Source organism: Phaenicophaeus curvirostris, chromosome 8 (genome assembly GCF_032191515.1).
Source record: "Phaenicophaeus curvirostris isolate KB17595 chromosome 8, BPBGC_Pcur_1.0, whole genome shotgun sequence".
Taxonomy (NCBI): Eukaryota; Metazoa; Chordata; class Aves; order Cuculiformes; family Cuculidae; genus Phaenicophaeus; species Phaenicophaeus curvirostris.
In genome coordinates this window covers 29,480,422-29,493,360 of record NC_091399.1, presented here as the reverse complement: position 1 = coordinate 29,493,360, position 12,939 = coordinate 29,480,422, and the positions used below count along the sequence as shown (strand labels likewise).

The 12,939-nt window shown below is 46.8% G+C and overlaps 1 protein-coding gene across 1 annotated transcript; it reads left to right on the top strand.

Annotated features, from left to right (window-relative positions):
• Positions 1–444: 444 nt before the first annotated feature.
• Positions 445–12,576, top strand: LOC138723691 (vitamin D3 hydroxylase-associated protein). The gene is made up of 15 exons (XM_069863026.1): positions 445–796; positions 1,890–2,003; positions 2,346–2,489; positions 2,876–3,009; positions 3,338–3,544; positions 4,101–4,141; positions 4,726–4,850; positions 5,848–5,973; positions 6,695–6,792; positions 7,276–7,375; positions 7,930–7,973; positions 8,820–8,859; positions 10,907–11,015; positions 11,880–12,025; positions 12,315–12,576. Exons 1-15 carry the CDS (start codon positions 584–586, stop codon positions 12,441–12,443), a joined length of 1,770 nt encoding a protein of 589 aa, XP_069719127.1. The 5' UTR covers positions 445–583; the 3' UTR covers positions 12,444–12,576.
• Positions 12,577–12,939: the final 363 nt, after the last annotated feature.

Sequence of the window (12,939 nt, the reverse complement as noted above, 5' to 3'; positions counted from 1 at the left end):
CCTGCATCACCTTCAAATTCTTGGTTCTCCTAAGTCTGCTCCTCTTCAACAGGTGCAATTTTACCCCCTGCACTGGGTTCCCCAGGACAAGCAGAGCTGTGTTGTCTCAAGCTCCAAGGGGTACGTATTCTGCTGTTTGGGGACAGAGATGGTGTCTGAGCACCTGTAGTTAATAGGCTTAACTGCCAATTAATTATTGGATGTGGTTATAGTAGGGATAGCCCACACCTGAGCTTTGCAGACCTTCAGCTCATTTTATCAGCTCTGTGTAAGCAGGTACAGCAGCAGGAGGTGGCTTGGGGAGACGCAGCCTTGGGGGACAACCTCCCCCCTGCCCCCAGACATTCAGTGTGAGCTGAGTGCACTGCTCTGCAGCCTGACCCACAGTGCTTCTCTGGAAGGCAGACCCTTTCAAAGTCCATGGTCTAAAAATTCCATTCCTGGACTTTGTTAGTGCAACTGTGCCTTGGAGCTGATCTTGCACAGCAGGCAATCACAGTCTGCCTTCATCAGCCCTCCTTAGGGAAAGGTTGGAGACTCAGGTGTCTGTAGTTGGACCAGAACAGGAAGGACTAGAAGATAAATGATGACCCAAGAGCAACTGTGGCAGGTCCTAGAACCATTGTGGGGAGACTCTCGTGCCCTTTCAGCTCTGCTCTGTGGTTCAGCTGGGGCCATCATGCTACTGAAGTGGTTGGGACGCAAGCAGATCCAGCAGAAGATGGAGGAGGCGAGGAGAACACGGGATCTGGCCCTGGAGCGAATGGAGAAGGCAGTTCACAGGCTTAAGCAAGAGGTAATCAGGGGGAAAGTGTGTGTGGGTCGAAGGGGTTGTATTTTGGGTGACCTAAGAAATGGGGTTAGGACACGTGCATGTTTTGGATCATGACCGATTTTTTTTGAGGGTCGCTACTCCCTGCTGTTACAAAAAAACCTGCTGTAAAGGCAGTGTAAGGGAAGTATTTCTAATACAGACTTGTCAAGGGAATCCTGAGGATGAAAGATGGATGGAGGTTTGGGAACCCCTCATTCAGACATCACTATGCCTTTTTCTCCTCATCCATCCCTACTGCCAAGCCTTTCCTCTCTTGTCCTCCTTCCCTCTGCCCCTCAACAGGGATCTGTTTGCCCCACCATTCTCAAAGCATGAAGATGGAGGCTAGGGATGTTGCATCCCACCAACATCTACACATTAGTGACCAAAAGCCATTTCCTCCTGCCTGTGTCCAAGTAAAGAAGCACTTGGATTTTAGGAGGTCAGGTTCTTGGATTAGGTACCTTCCCTGGAGGTGTTTAAGGGATGGGTGGACAAGGTGCTGAGGGGCATGGTTTAGTGTTTGATAGGAATGGTTGGACTCAATGATCCAGTGGGTCTCTTCCAACCTGGTGATCCTATGATTCTATGATTTGAGATTTATCTTGAGCCTATAATAAATACCTACTGCTATTCTTTTCTTGAGAGGGAGGTTGCAAACTGCCCACACATTTTTTTTTCCCATGTTAATGATAAACTTTGTAAAACTTTAGCTATTCAATACATTATGTATGAGTTAGAAGTGGGGTGAAGGCCTGCAAGAGGGTAAACAGAAATAGATTATCCAACCTCTCTTACAGGTTCATGCAACATTCCAGTCAAAAAGCAATTTTCTGCCTGTTTTGGTTCTGATTTTATGAACTAAGACTCAGCAAATTCCCTATCAGCAAATTCCCCACTCCAGCACATGTAGTGCCATGCAGGAGATCTGCATTTCTACAGGGAATTTGTCCTAAAATTCTCCATTTAAGGTCATTGCTGGGCAGATGTTAGAACTGGGTATTTTCAGCCTCAACACCAGCCTTTTCTGTTGGTATTTTTTTTCCCTCTGCCCCTGATTTCCAACCCTTTGCAGAACCCAGGAACCCAGACTGCACATATCCTCTCGCTGACAATGGTGGAGTTGGTGGAGAAGCTGAAGGAAGGGTCCCTGTCCCCAGAAAGTGTCCTGTACTCCTACATGGGCAAAGTGAGTGATACCTCCAATATGGAAGAGATGTCACAGGGGTCTCCTACAGTGGGAGCTTTCAAATTAAAAACCAGCTCATTTGCTGAGAGAACTGGCAGTGCTGGGATTACAATTTGTCAGCGCTGTGATGGCTGGAGGGTGGCTTATGGGCAAATAAGTAGGACAGATCCAGGACAGAAAACTGTCTTAGGTAGAAACATCTAAAGTTTATAGGTAAGGTCTGAATAATGAGTGCTGGAGGTGTGAGGAGATTCAATTTTTCTGCTTGAAAACTCAGTTTAAATACTGCTTGCTTCCTTTTTTCCATTCACCTGTCCGCTTGCTCTTCTGTGTCCTGGAGAGGCTTTGGAGGTAACTCGGGAGGTGAACTGTGTGATCGACTTCATTCATGGCTGTGAGGATCAGCTGCAGCAACTGAAGAAGCAGGAGGAGAAGGGACTGCTCTATGGCATTCCCGTCAGCATCAAGGACCACATTAACTGCAAGGTACATCCCTAATTGCCCTGCCTCTTGGCTTAGGGCTGGGTAGAGATCAGGTAGCCCAGTCCTTTACCCCGGTACAAGGGATCCAGCTTGCTGCTTTTCACCTCATGAGGGCTGGCCAAGAGTTCCCTAAGTCAAAGATGTTTTGGACCACATATTCATGGAACCAGCAAACTTGCCTTTCTTCTCATGAAAATTTTGTTTTCTGCAGAAATTTCTAACTTGCTCTGATTCCATTTTCCCCGGGGTAGTCAGGTCCTGCTTTGTCTGAGAGAAATGTTAGGTGGGAGCTTTGTCATTGGAGTCATTAAGACTTAAGACCGTTATTGTGATGGCTTCAAATAGCATCTTTCCTAAGCACCTAAAGAGCTTTGCTTCCCATCCCCAAGGGCCACGTCTCCTCTGGAGGGATGGTGAAGTTTCTGGGCCAAGTGAAGGAAGAAGATAGCGTCATCGTCCAGGTTCTAAAGAGCCAGGGGGCAATCCCCTTTGTGAAAACCAACATCCCACAGACAATGATAAAGTAATTGTGTGCTCGTCTTCATGAAAATGCTATGACATGCGACTTGCAATTTGAAAGAGGGTCGGCCTGCATGCACAAATTCCCACCCTTGTCCAAGCTAATCATGCACATTGAGTTAATTGCCTCCTCATTTCAATCTGAGATTATTTATCTTACACTTGATGCCTCTTTCTTCTCAAATCCAGCTGTACCAATAGACTGCATTCATGCTGATTCTACCTGCTGGGATTAATTCTACGGTTATCCCCGCACAGATGCTCTGTGTCCTGTGTAGATGTTTTGCAGAGAAAGAAGCACCTCACTCATCTGATCATCTTCTTCTCTCCAGCTATGACTGCAGCAACCTCATCTTTGGCCAGACGCTGAACCCTCTCAACCACCAGAAGACCTCGGGGGGCTCTTCAGGAGGAGAGGGAGCTCTGATCGCAGGAGGAGGCTCCATCCTGGGCATTGGCTCAGATATAGCTGGCAGCATCCGCTTGCCATCCAGCTTCTGCGGGCTGTGTGGGCTCAAACCTACAGCTGATAGAATCAGGTACATCCCAACATCTGTCCCCTTCTTCCATCCACTGTGGAGGCTGCATAGCGTCCCCCACAGTGTATCAAACTTTGTAGTAGATGTCCATGGTTTCCTCCAGGTTTAAGTTACCACCTGCTGTTTCCTTGTGTGAGCTAGGGCTAAGGGATTTATTAATGACGTGTGATGCCCTTCATCTGTTAACACAGCAAAGACTTACTCATTTTTTTATTAACCCTGGCCAGGAAGCTGAAAGCATATACTACAGGGTCATCTCCTTGTCAGATGTTTTCCAGCCCCTGCTTTGCTTATGAGAGTTTTCTGTTTATCAGAGGTGGTTTATTCACAGATGAGAATCAGATGCACCAGGGAAAGAAAATGGTAAAAACTGTCTTTGGTGCTAGCAGCCTACAGACTGTGGAAGTCTTCCTAGCCTTGAAAGTGTCAAGTCTTTGCAGGACCTTTTTCCCTGTTAGATGTTGACTGGGGGCAAATGGGAAGTCTGTAACTCAGCGTAGTGACCTGCCTTACAGCAAGAGCTGCTGCTAATCTGCTTCTCCCATTATATTTCCAGCAAGCGGGGTGTGGTTTCTCCTATTGTAGGAATGCAATCAGGTAAGTCCATCCAGGTGGCATGTTACTTCTGTCAAAACTTTGCTTCTTATATCTCCTCCTGCTGCTGCAATGCCAGGAAATGTCCTTGCTCGATTGCGTCTCATGGGCAGTAAAAACTGGTGATCTATTAGATCAGGGCCTGCCTTTTTGCACTAGCTGGATGGTGGTGGGTGAATCTGAGCAGAATTGAAGCAATACCCGTTCAGGCAACACAATCCGTAGCAGTGATAAATGTGAGATGCACATCCCAAAGACCTGGGCTATTTCACTGGAGATGCTTCCAGGAGACTCTGATGGCTTCAGCTGCTGCCAGCTATTGCTGCTGGCAGGAAGGCTGCAGTCCTCGCTCCTCTTGAGTGAGCCTTGTGCCTGCAGAAGCCTGGCCCAGAAGGTCAGAATCAGTAGGCTGCCTCTGCTCCGAGACTACAGCCTGTCCCTGTTGGACCTCCTTGCTCACTTCTTGCATGTTACGCTCATTCCTCTTCCCTGGCCTGACTGAAACTCTTCCATGCTGAACCCCTACCGGTAACTATGAGACAGCACCAGCCCATCTGCCTGCAGTGACAGGACCTTTGTGCTTGCAGTGACAGGGATGCTGGGGCCAATGGCAAGGGATGTGGACAGCCTGGCCCTGTGCATGAAGGCCTTGCTCTGCGAGGAGATGTTCCAGCTGGATCCCACTGTGCCCCCCATCCCCTTTGATGAGAAGGTAAGGCTCAGAGGCCATCCCATTCCATGATAGGAATGGTTGCACTCGATGATCCGGTGGGTCTTTTCCAACCTGGTGATTCTATGTTATGATTCTATACCTCCATTTATCCAGCAACAGAATGAGATCTTGGGAGATTTCTGTCTGGTTTCATGTCCCAAGGAAGCAAGTGTCCTTCTGAACAGAGAACGTGCAGCATGAGCAGCCACAAGAAGCAGCCACACAGCGGGGTTAGCAGGCCCCTGTTAGCTTGCCCTGATGAGACCTGCTAGATACCGATCCCTTCTTTTCCCAGCAATGTCCAAAACAAGCCTGTTGGGTCCATCCTGGACCAATCCTTAAAGGAACTAATTTCTACTGATCTGAGGAATTCACCTCACACCTGTAATTAGAAAGCCTGATCTAACAGTCACTGACCTAAGAAATCATTGCCCTTTGCCATTAGCTCTCTGCTTCTACCATCTGATTTGTAGCTCAGATACTAGGATCTTTCAGTTGTCTCTGACACCCAGACAGTGCAGACCAGCCTTTTACCTTAGAGGAACTGGAACAGGCTGCCCAGGGAGGTGGCTGAGTCACTTTCCCTGGAGGTGTTTAAGGGACAGTGGCGTGAGGTGCTGAGGGACATGGTTTAGTGATTGATAGGAATGGTTGGACTCGATGATCCAGTGGGTCCTTTCCAACCTGGTGATTCTATGATTCTATGAACAGCCCCCGAGCTCTGTCTCTAGCCAGGCATCCCAGGCATGTGGTCTGTATGGGTACTATCACATCTGCTGTCTCAAAGCTGGGACGTGTTCATGTGGCAGGAGATGGTGTTAGAAGGACCATACCAATGACCATCATTGCAGCCCTGTGTTTTGGACACCACTTATTTCCACCAACCCTATTCTCCCATCATTCCTCAAACCCGGGAGACCTCAGCTGCTGCCTTCTTAAGCCCAAGGAATGGTCCAGTCTTGTACATTTAATGTATGCATGTGGTGGGTCCTCACAGATTTACACCAGTTCAAAGCCACTTCGGATTGGATATTATGAAGAAGATGGCTACTTCCAGCCTTCACCCAGCATGAAACGGGCCATCCAGCAGACAAGAAAGCTCCTCCAGGATGCAGGGCATACGGTGGGTTTTCTTGCCTGTGGTTGCCTGCAGTTGTTATCCTCCTCCTTACAGAGTTTGGACAAGTAACTTTCCTTCTCCACTTCTGCTGCCTAGGATCATCAAGAAGAAGGCTAATACAATATTTTGTTTCCCAAACCAAAGCAATCTTCCTTATATTTCTGGCCTAGCAGAGAGGAGAATCACATTCAGATATTTCCAAGTCACCTTTTTTTCTAGAGCCCTATTATTTCCATCATATGTGGTGTTACCATAAATATCAGTTCCCACAATGTGGACGGTCCCTCAGCTGTAGAGGGACATTTTACAGGTTCCTTGGTGGGTAAATGGAAGTGAGTTGCAGCAGTTGATCCTCCAGGGATGTCTTCTAGCCTAAATTATCCTGCGGTTCCCCCAGTGGGGATTTCTATATAGGGGTTTTTCCAATGATGTAAATTAATTTAAAATACTTAGTGTTTTGAAGCTTCTAAAAATTCTTTAACATGTGGAGGAGTGGAGCCTGGGCCAGGTCATGATGTGTTAATGCCTTGGAGGTGGGAAAGGACAATGGGCTGATACTGTTAACGCTTTGAAAATAGGGTCTTTCTGTCCTACAGCAGCAGGGAGGGCCTAAGCTTTCCACCACTTCTTCCCACCACCTCACTGGTGAGGAGGAGAGGTTCACAGAGGGCTCAGTGAGTCATTCATCTTTGTCACCTCTTGAACAGGGATGGTTTTCTTGCAGCTTGTTCCCTTTGCACCACCCAAGATTGACTACGTGGTAGACGAGCTGTTCACCAGAGGGATTTTCTCGGATGGTGGAGCTCACCTGGTGGACTGCTTGTGAGTAACACCCCCCTTTTCTGTGTGGTCCATGAGACTTGGCACTGCGTAGCTAGTAGTTGCATCCAGAGTGTTTATATTCTTATGGGTGTAAACTGAATAATGAACAGCAGAGGAACAGTTTCTGGAAGGATGAATTTTACACAAGCAGCAGCTCATTCACAAGAGCAGTTTGCATGCATGGATAACACCATAGGATGATACCATGTGCCAGCAGCGCCGTGACTGCTGCAAAGCACTCAAGAGTCTGCATAGCACTGACAATATAGGGAGTAAAATAATTATTTCTCTGTAACTTTTGCAGTGAGCAGTTACACCTGAGCATCTAAACCACACATGAGCATCTCTTGTTCAGTGTTTTGGGTTGAAACAGGCAGATTTTGTCTTCTAAGGCAAACCCTGTTTTGGAAACGGCACTGCTGTCACTGTAGCTCTGGCACAGATGGCTTGTCCTGAACTTTCCCTCACTTCCTGCCTTTCCAGCAAAGGAGACATCGTGGATCCCAACCTGAAATCCCAGTTCAATACTTACAGGCTTCCTACTGTGGTGAAAAGGATCTTGGCTATTATTTTGAAACCCATAGTAAGTATGTGGACACGTCTCATCTGCGTTAAAGGAAATCAACAAGATAGAGAGGTTTCTGCTTGCAGGGAGATAGGCTGCTGCCCTCTAAGAGTGCTTTGCTGCTTCATGTTAAGTGCCTGATGGGCTTCATCGTGAAATACGCTTAGTCTCTAAACCCGGCCTGAACTTATCAAGTGGGTCTGACAGCCCTTTGTGGGAGTTTTGCATGGGCAGGTTGAAATATGATCCATTCTCAGGAACCTGTGAGCCATCCAGCCTATCCAGTGATGGGCTCCAAGAGAAAGAATATCGCTAGCAAGGATTTAAACAGCATCCTGACATCCAGAAGATGCTCTTGGGGCTGGCGGTGTTGTCTAGAGCATTATTGGCGTGGGCTGTTGTAATTAAATGTATAAATTAATGTAAAACCACTCCACCAGAAACCGTACCTGTTCTTCAGAGCCACTTCTGGTAGGACAAGAAGTGAGCCCAAAATGCAATTGCATTGTAGCCACTTATTTCAGTTGCATTGTTGTAGACTAATTCCAAGTTTTTTCTCTTCTTTCCAAAAGTACCCACGAATCGCTCGGGATCTCAGTGCTCTCTGTGGAGTGGGGTAAGATGCACTGAAGTAGCCCTAGAGAAAGGGGATGTACATGGATGTGTCCGCAGGTTCATGCAGGTAGATGGCAGCTTGCTTTCCAAAGCCCTGTCATGGGGCTGTGCAGCACAGGCTGAGCCAGATGAGGATGTGCTGCCTCAGCACCACCTGGGCTTAGCAAGGTATTATCCAGGTCTACACAGCCAGAGATTACTTCAAGAGCTCAAGGATCCTCATCTTGGCAGGGCTAGGATGAATCCATACAGATCAGCACAGAGAGACATGGGCTACCTTCCCCATCAGGTGGAGTCTGGTGACCAAAGCATCATGTGCCAGGTTAATGCAGAGGTCTCTGCATGCAGGTGCAGTGTGGTGTGAGGCAGGTGGCCTCCCAGGAGAGACAGAAACACACCAGGCTGGGAGCAAGTGAATTTAGAAGACTGCCATGATTTTTGTGTAGCTGCCAGAGCACCTAGACGTGGTGGCAAGCTTTTAATGTAAGACCCTTTTCACAGAAAGGGTCATTGGGCACTGGAACAGGCTACCCAGGGAGGGGTTTGAGTCACCTTCCCTGGAGGTGTTTAAGGCACAGGTGGACGAGGCGCTGAGAGGCATAGTTTAGTATTTGATAGAAATGGTTGGACTTGATGATCCAGTGGGTCTCTTCCAACCTGGTGATTCTACAACTCTCTTTTGATGTACCTCTATGCACTTGTGAAGCCAGTGGAATCAGCTGGATGATCCTGTAGCTTGATCCCAGAAGGGTCATGTGGTTTCCATAACAAAGGGCAGTCTGTGCATTTTGTTAATTGTTTTCTGTTGCCACTGTCCCGAAGCCGATTACCTCTACCACTTTTCCAGGTCTGCCAAAAACCTCTGGGATCAGCACGGAGCAGTGGCGGTAATGTGATCTTTTTATTTTTTTCTTTTTCCTTACTAAGTATAGTGAGAGATCCCTAAGTTTATAAGCAGTTGCTTTGAGCTCTGTGATGGATTTGGGTTTGGGAATGGATCACGTCAAAATCAAGCAGCTAGGCTTTTCTTTGAAAGTTGAGCTTTGCAAGAAGTGATAAGAGCTCTAGGCAACAGATGTTCATGTGGAAGTTACTGGAGGGTGGGGAAGAAAGATTATCCTTTGCCCTGCTTTTTATAAGCAGAAATAGATTAAGAACAGCCACTAAAGATGAGGCTTCATTTTTTTCTTGCTTCTGTCTCTTGGTCAAATTCTTCATTTCAGACATTAGGTGCTATTGTCACAGGCTAAGACCTTGCCTGAACTACCCAGCAGAGACCTTAGGAGTCAAAAATTGTGGTTGTGAACTCTTTGGCTTAGAATAGTTTCACATGAACTCATTTGGGGTCAGAAACACAGGACAGGAAGCATTCTTCTCGGTGGCTGGGTCCAGCGCTGCCCACAGACTCATCAGGCTCCTCTTGACCAAGCTGAGTCTTATGCTTGCATTTGTTTTTGCTGGCTGGGTCCTCTCCACTCTTCTCCGATGGTTGGAAACCTTCATATTTCCGATGCTGTTTATTCACTTCCCTTTAATCCTTATTTTATTCCTGTCCTTGAGCTTAAATAGCACCTCTCCTCCCTGGTATTTCCACTGCTGCCCTTGTCCTTGATCTTTTCATAGAGAGTAATTATATCCTCTTTCAGCTGGTGTTTTGCAAGGCTGAGGAAGCTGAGCTGTTGCAGTGTCCTCCCACAAGGCAGGATCTGCATTCCCTGCAACAGCCTCTTAACCCTCCCCAAGAGACACATGCCCCCAGCCTGCACCACACACTCTGTGCCAGGCACTCGATGGACACGCACACCCTCTTCCATCAAGTCTGACGGATTATAGGACAGCTGGAAAAACTCCTGAAACCTTCCTGGTTGCTGAGCGGGTGATAATAATTGGAAAGGAATTAGTCTGGGGTTTTTTTAGGTGAAAATAGATCCCTCTCTCCCCTGCAAGAAACCAAAACCAACTGAAAAGAAAACTCTTAAAAAGATTTGTTGACCTCGGACATAGTTTGAGTTCCTTTTCTCTAGTGAACCCCTAGTCGCATTTTTTCATCTACTGCAGACAAGAGCTGATTCAAAACTTTTGGCTAGCAACCAGATTTTATCTCACAATGGAAAGTCAGGTTAGCTACACCGACTATATTTCCTGTAAACCCATCTCATTTATTGAGCTTTCAGCAGGAAGGATCTCAGACTGCATATGGAAATTGAGGTCACGCTAAACAATAGCTTTGCGGCTGGGGCTTTTGTGAGAGATGTGGAAGACCATTGTACAGAAAACTTGGGGTGAGGCGTTGTGCAGAATAGGGGCTAGAACATGGGATAAATGTATCCCTGTCACAGAATATCCACTTTAAGGACGGATTCATTCATTGCCTGGTGTTCAGCAAAGCTGCGGTGAATCAGACTGCAAATCTACATCTCTCTTGGATCTACAGAAAAAGCCTGAAGCTGTGCTGCTTGCATTGTGAGGGGAAGGCTTTCCTAGCTGTCTCTTACTGCTTCTTTCTCTTATCTGTATCCTGATGCAGAATGAAAGGTTTTGTGAAAATATTTTTAATCGTGTCTTCTACATTCTTCTACCAAAATAACCAAAGCTTTGAGGAAATTTGACTTATTAGTCAGCTAGATGTGATTCTTCAAACTATTGTTGATAGATAAAATTTGAAGACAAAACTGTTCATAGGAAGGATTGGTTTAATACTGGAATAAATCAACAATGAAATGTCCACCTAGCATTTTTGTCTAGGTCTGGGCAGCACATGGTATCCTGACAGGAAAGCTAAGTGTGGAATAACAAAATCCAATGGCTCTTTCAAAGCACATCTCACAACTTGTTTGATTTTTTTTTTTTTTTTTTATTCTACCCAGGGAAGTTTTTTCCTGTAGGCATTGACCTGTCACTGATGTTTGTCATCTCTTCTATCTTTCCTTCTAGGCTTACCGCACTGAATTCATTGCTAAATGGAGGAAGCTAAGGCTGGATGTGATTCTTTGCCCCATGCTGGGGCCAGCTTTTAACCATGGCTACGCTGGGAAGCTATTTGGTAATCGCCATTGAGGTGTCTCTGGATGCATCCATGGTGGTGTTTGTGGGCAGAGCTGGTCTCTTGGATGTTTCCTAAACCATGCATGATGCTTAGTCTTCCCTCTGGAGAAGAAATCAAAGGAGAGGCCTCCTCTGGGTGGGTCTTCTCATGCCTGACCTCATCTGAGGTGCAGGTGTTTGGATTATTATGGGGCAGCAATAAGTGGCACATCTGTCCCAATCCTTCATGGGTGAGTTTCCCCTGCATCATCCCTCCTGTAGAAAGCCCAGGAGCTACTCTTGAAGCAGAGGGTGGCTGTGAGGATAGTTGTCAGAGGGGTGGTAGACATTAGTACAAGGCCATGTTCTTCTGAATGTGGACATCTTGTGTTTCCCAAGACTTTGCAAATAGCAAAGTTGCCTGTGACTAGCAGAAATAAAAGGAAATTTTTATAGCTTCCATCAAACAGGGTCCTCCATCTCTTTGGCAATGGCTCCCAGGAATCCAAAATCCCCAATAAGTTGTTACAGAACTGGGCATCTGGATTATTATGAGAAGATAGCTGGTTTGTGTGGTGTGAGGTTTTTTGCCCTGGTGTATGGGAGACATAAGTGCAGACTCTCAATTGGATCAAATACTCTTCCAGAGCAGATCTAACCTCCATCTGACTGACAGGTAAAGGCATAGGTCTCAGCACCCATGCAGCTCTCAAACCTCTCCATCAAAAGACCATTCGAAAGCAGCATGTTTTTGTAGTCTCTTCAGGTCCGGTGACTCCGGTCTCCGATTCCTGTAATCCAAATTGTCATCTGAAAGTCATTGCTGCCTCGGCTCAGCACACTATATTTTGCCATTTTGGTTGCTCTGTGTGTTCTTTTCCAGCTGCGACCTCCTATACCAATTTATACAACGTCTTAAACTTCCCTGCTGGGGTGGTGCCGGTCAGCACCGTCACGAGAGCCGATGAGGAGGAACTGAAGCTTTACCGAGGATACTACAGAGACCCTTGGGATAAGAGGCTGAAAGAGGTCAGTGAGAAGAGCTTAAGTCTTAGCAAAACTTTATGACTGGCACGGTGACACCTCTGGCGCATTGTCCCAAGGCTTATCTACATCTCCTGATGAGAGTGGGAGCTTGTTTAGTGAAGCAGTTTGCATACACCCTGCTACTGCCCTGTGTGTGCAGCTAGGCTGCTGTACGCGCAGCTGTCCCATTGCATGTCTTCCTTTGCCTTCTCTTCCTATCATGGCAAAAGACAGTGTTTTCTCTTGTGACTCCCCAGGTGCTCTGACTCAGGGCTCTGCTTAACTTTTGCAGGCTGTGGAAGGAGCGGTGGGGCTACCGGTGGCCGTCCAGTGTGTGGCTCTGCCATGGCAGGAGGAGCTGTGCCTTCGTTTCATGAAGGAGGTGGAGATACTTGCTCACGGCACGAAGAGAAATGTGTGATTTCTGGGAACCTGCCTTCACTGTGATGACTTTTCATTCCCTGCCCTTCACATCTGATGCACAAAGCAGAGTAAATAGTGACCTGCAGACTCTGAACCGCCGTTTCAATAAATGCTCTTTAAAAATAGCAAAATCTCATCTCTGTCCAAATTGTCCTTCTTTGTTAGAGTTAAAATGAGTAAAAACAACCAAAAGAAAGGAATGACAGTTAATGCTGGACCAAAGGAGTCCAATAACTATAGTGTAACAACATCTGTTGCATGATGTGAGTCTGAAGAGCAGTTTACCCTAATATTTTACTTCCAGCAATGGGCAGGAGCAGATGTTTGCAGGAGGGCATAATCTGCTGAATGCAGGACTCCCTCTCTGGCTGTACTACTGGTTGGCACAGAGACTTTTTGGAAGACTTGTAGTCAGGCCATCACTTTTAATAGCTGCAAAGGAAGCTCTCCTTCATGAACTCATTTACTCTCTCGATCTCCACACCATCCGCTGG

What these genes read in the sequence shown, in the direction of transcription:
- LOC138723691 (XM_069863026.1), top strand. Translation starts at nt 584, where the DNA reads ATGATGACCCAAGAGCAACTGTGGCAGGTCCTAGAACCATTGTGGGGA. An exon ending in CCATCCCCTTTGATGAGAAG is followed by an intron (nt 4,851 to 5,847) that starts GTAAGGCTCAGA and finishes GGGTCCTCACAG; the next exon opens with ATTTACACCAGTTCAAAGCC. An exon ending in AGTGCTCTCTGTGGAGTGGG is followed by an intron (nt 7,974 to 8,819) that starts GTAAGATGCACT and finishes CCACTTTTCCAG; the next exon opens with GTCTGCCAAAAACCTCTGGG.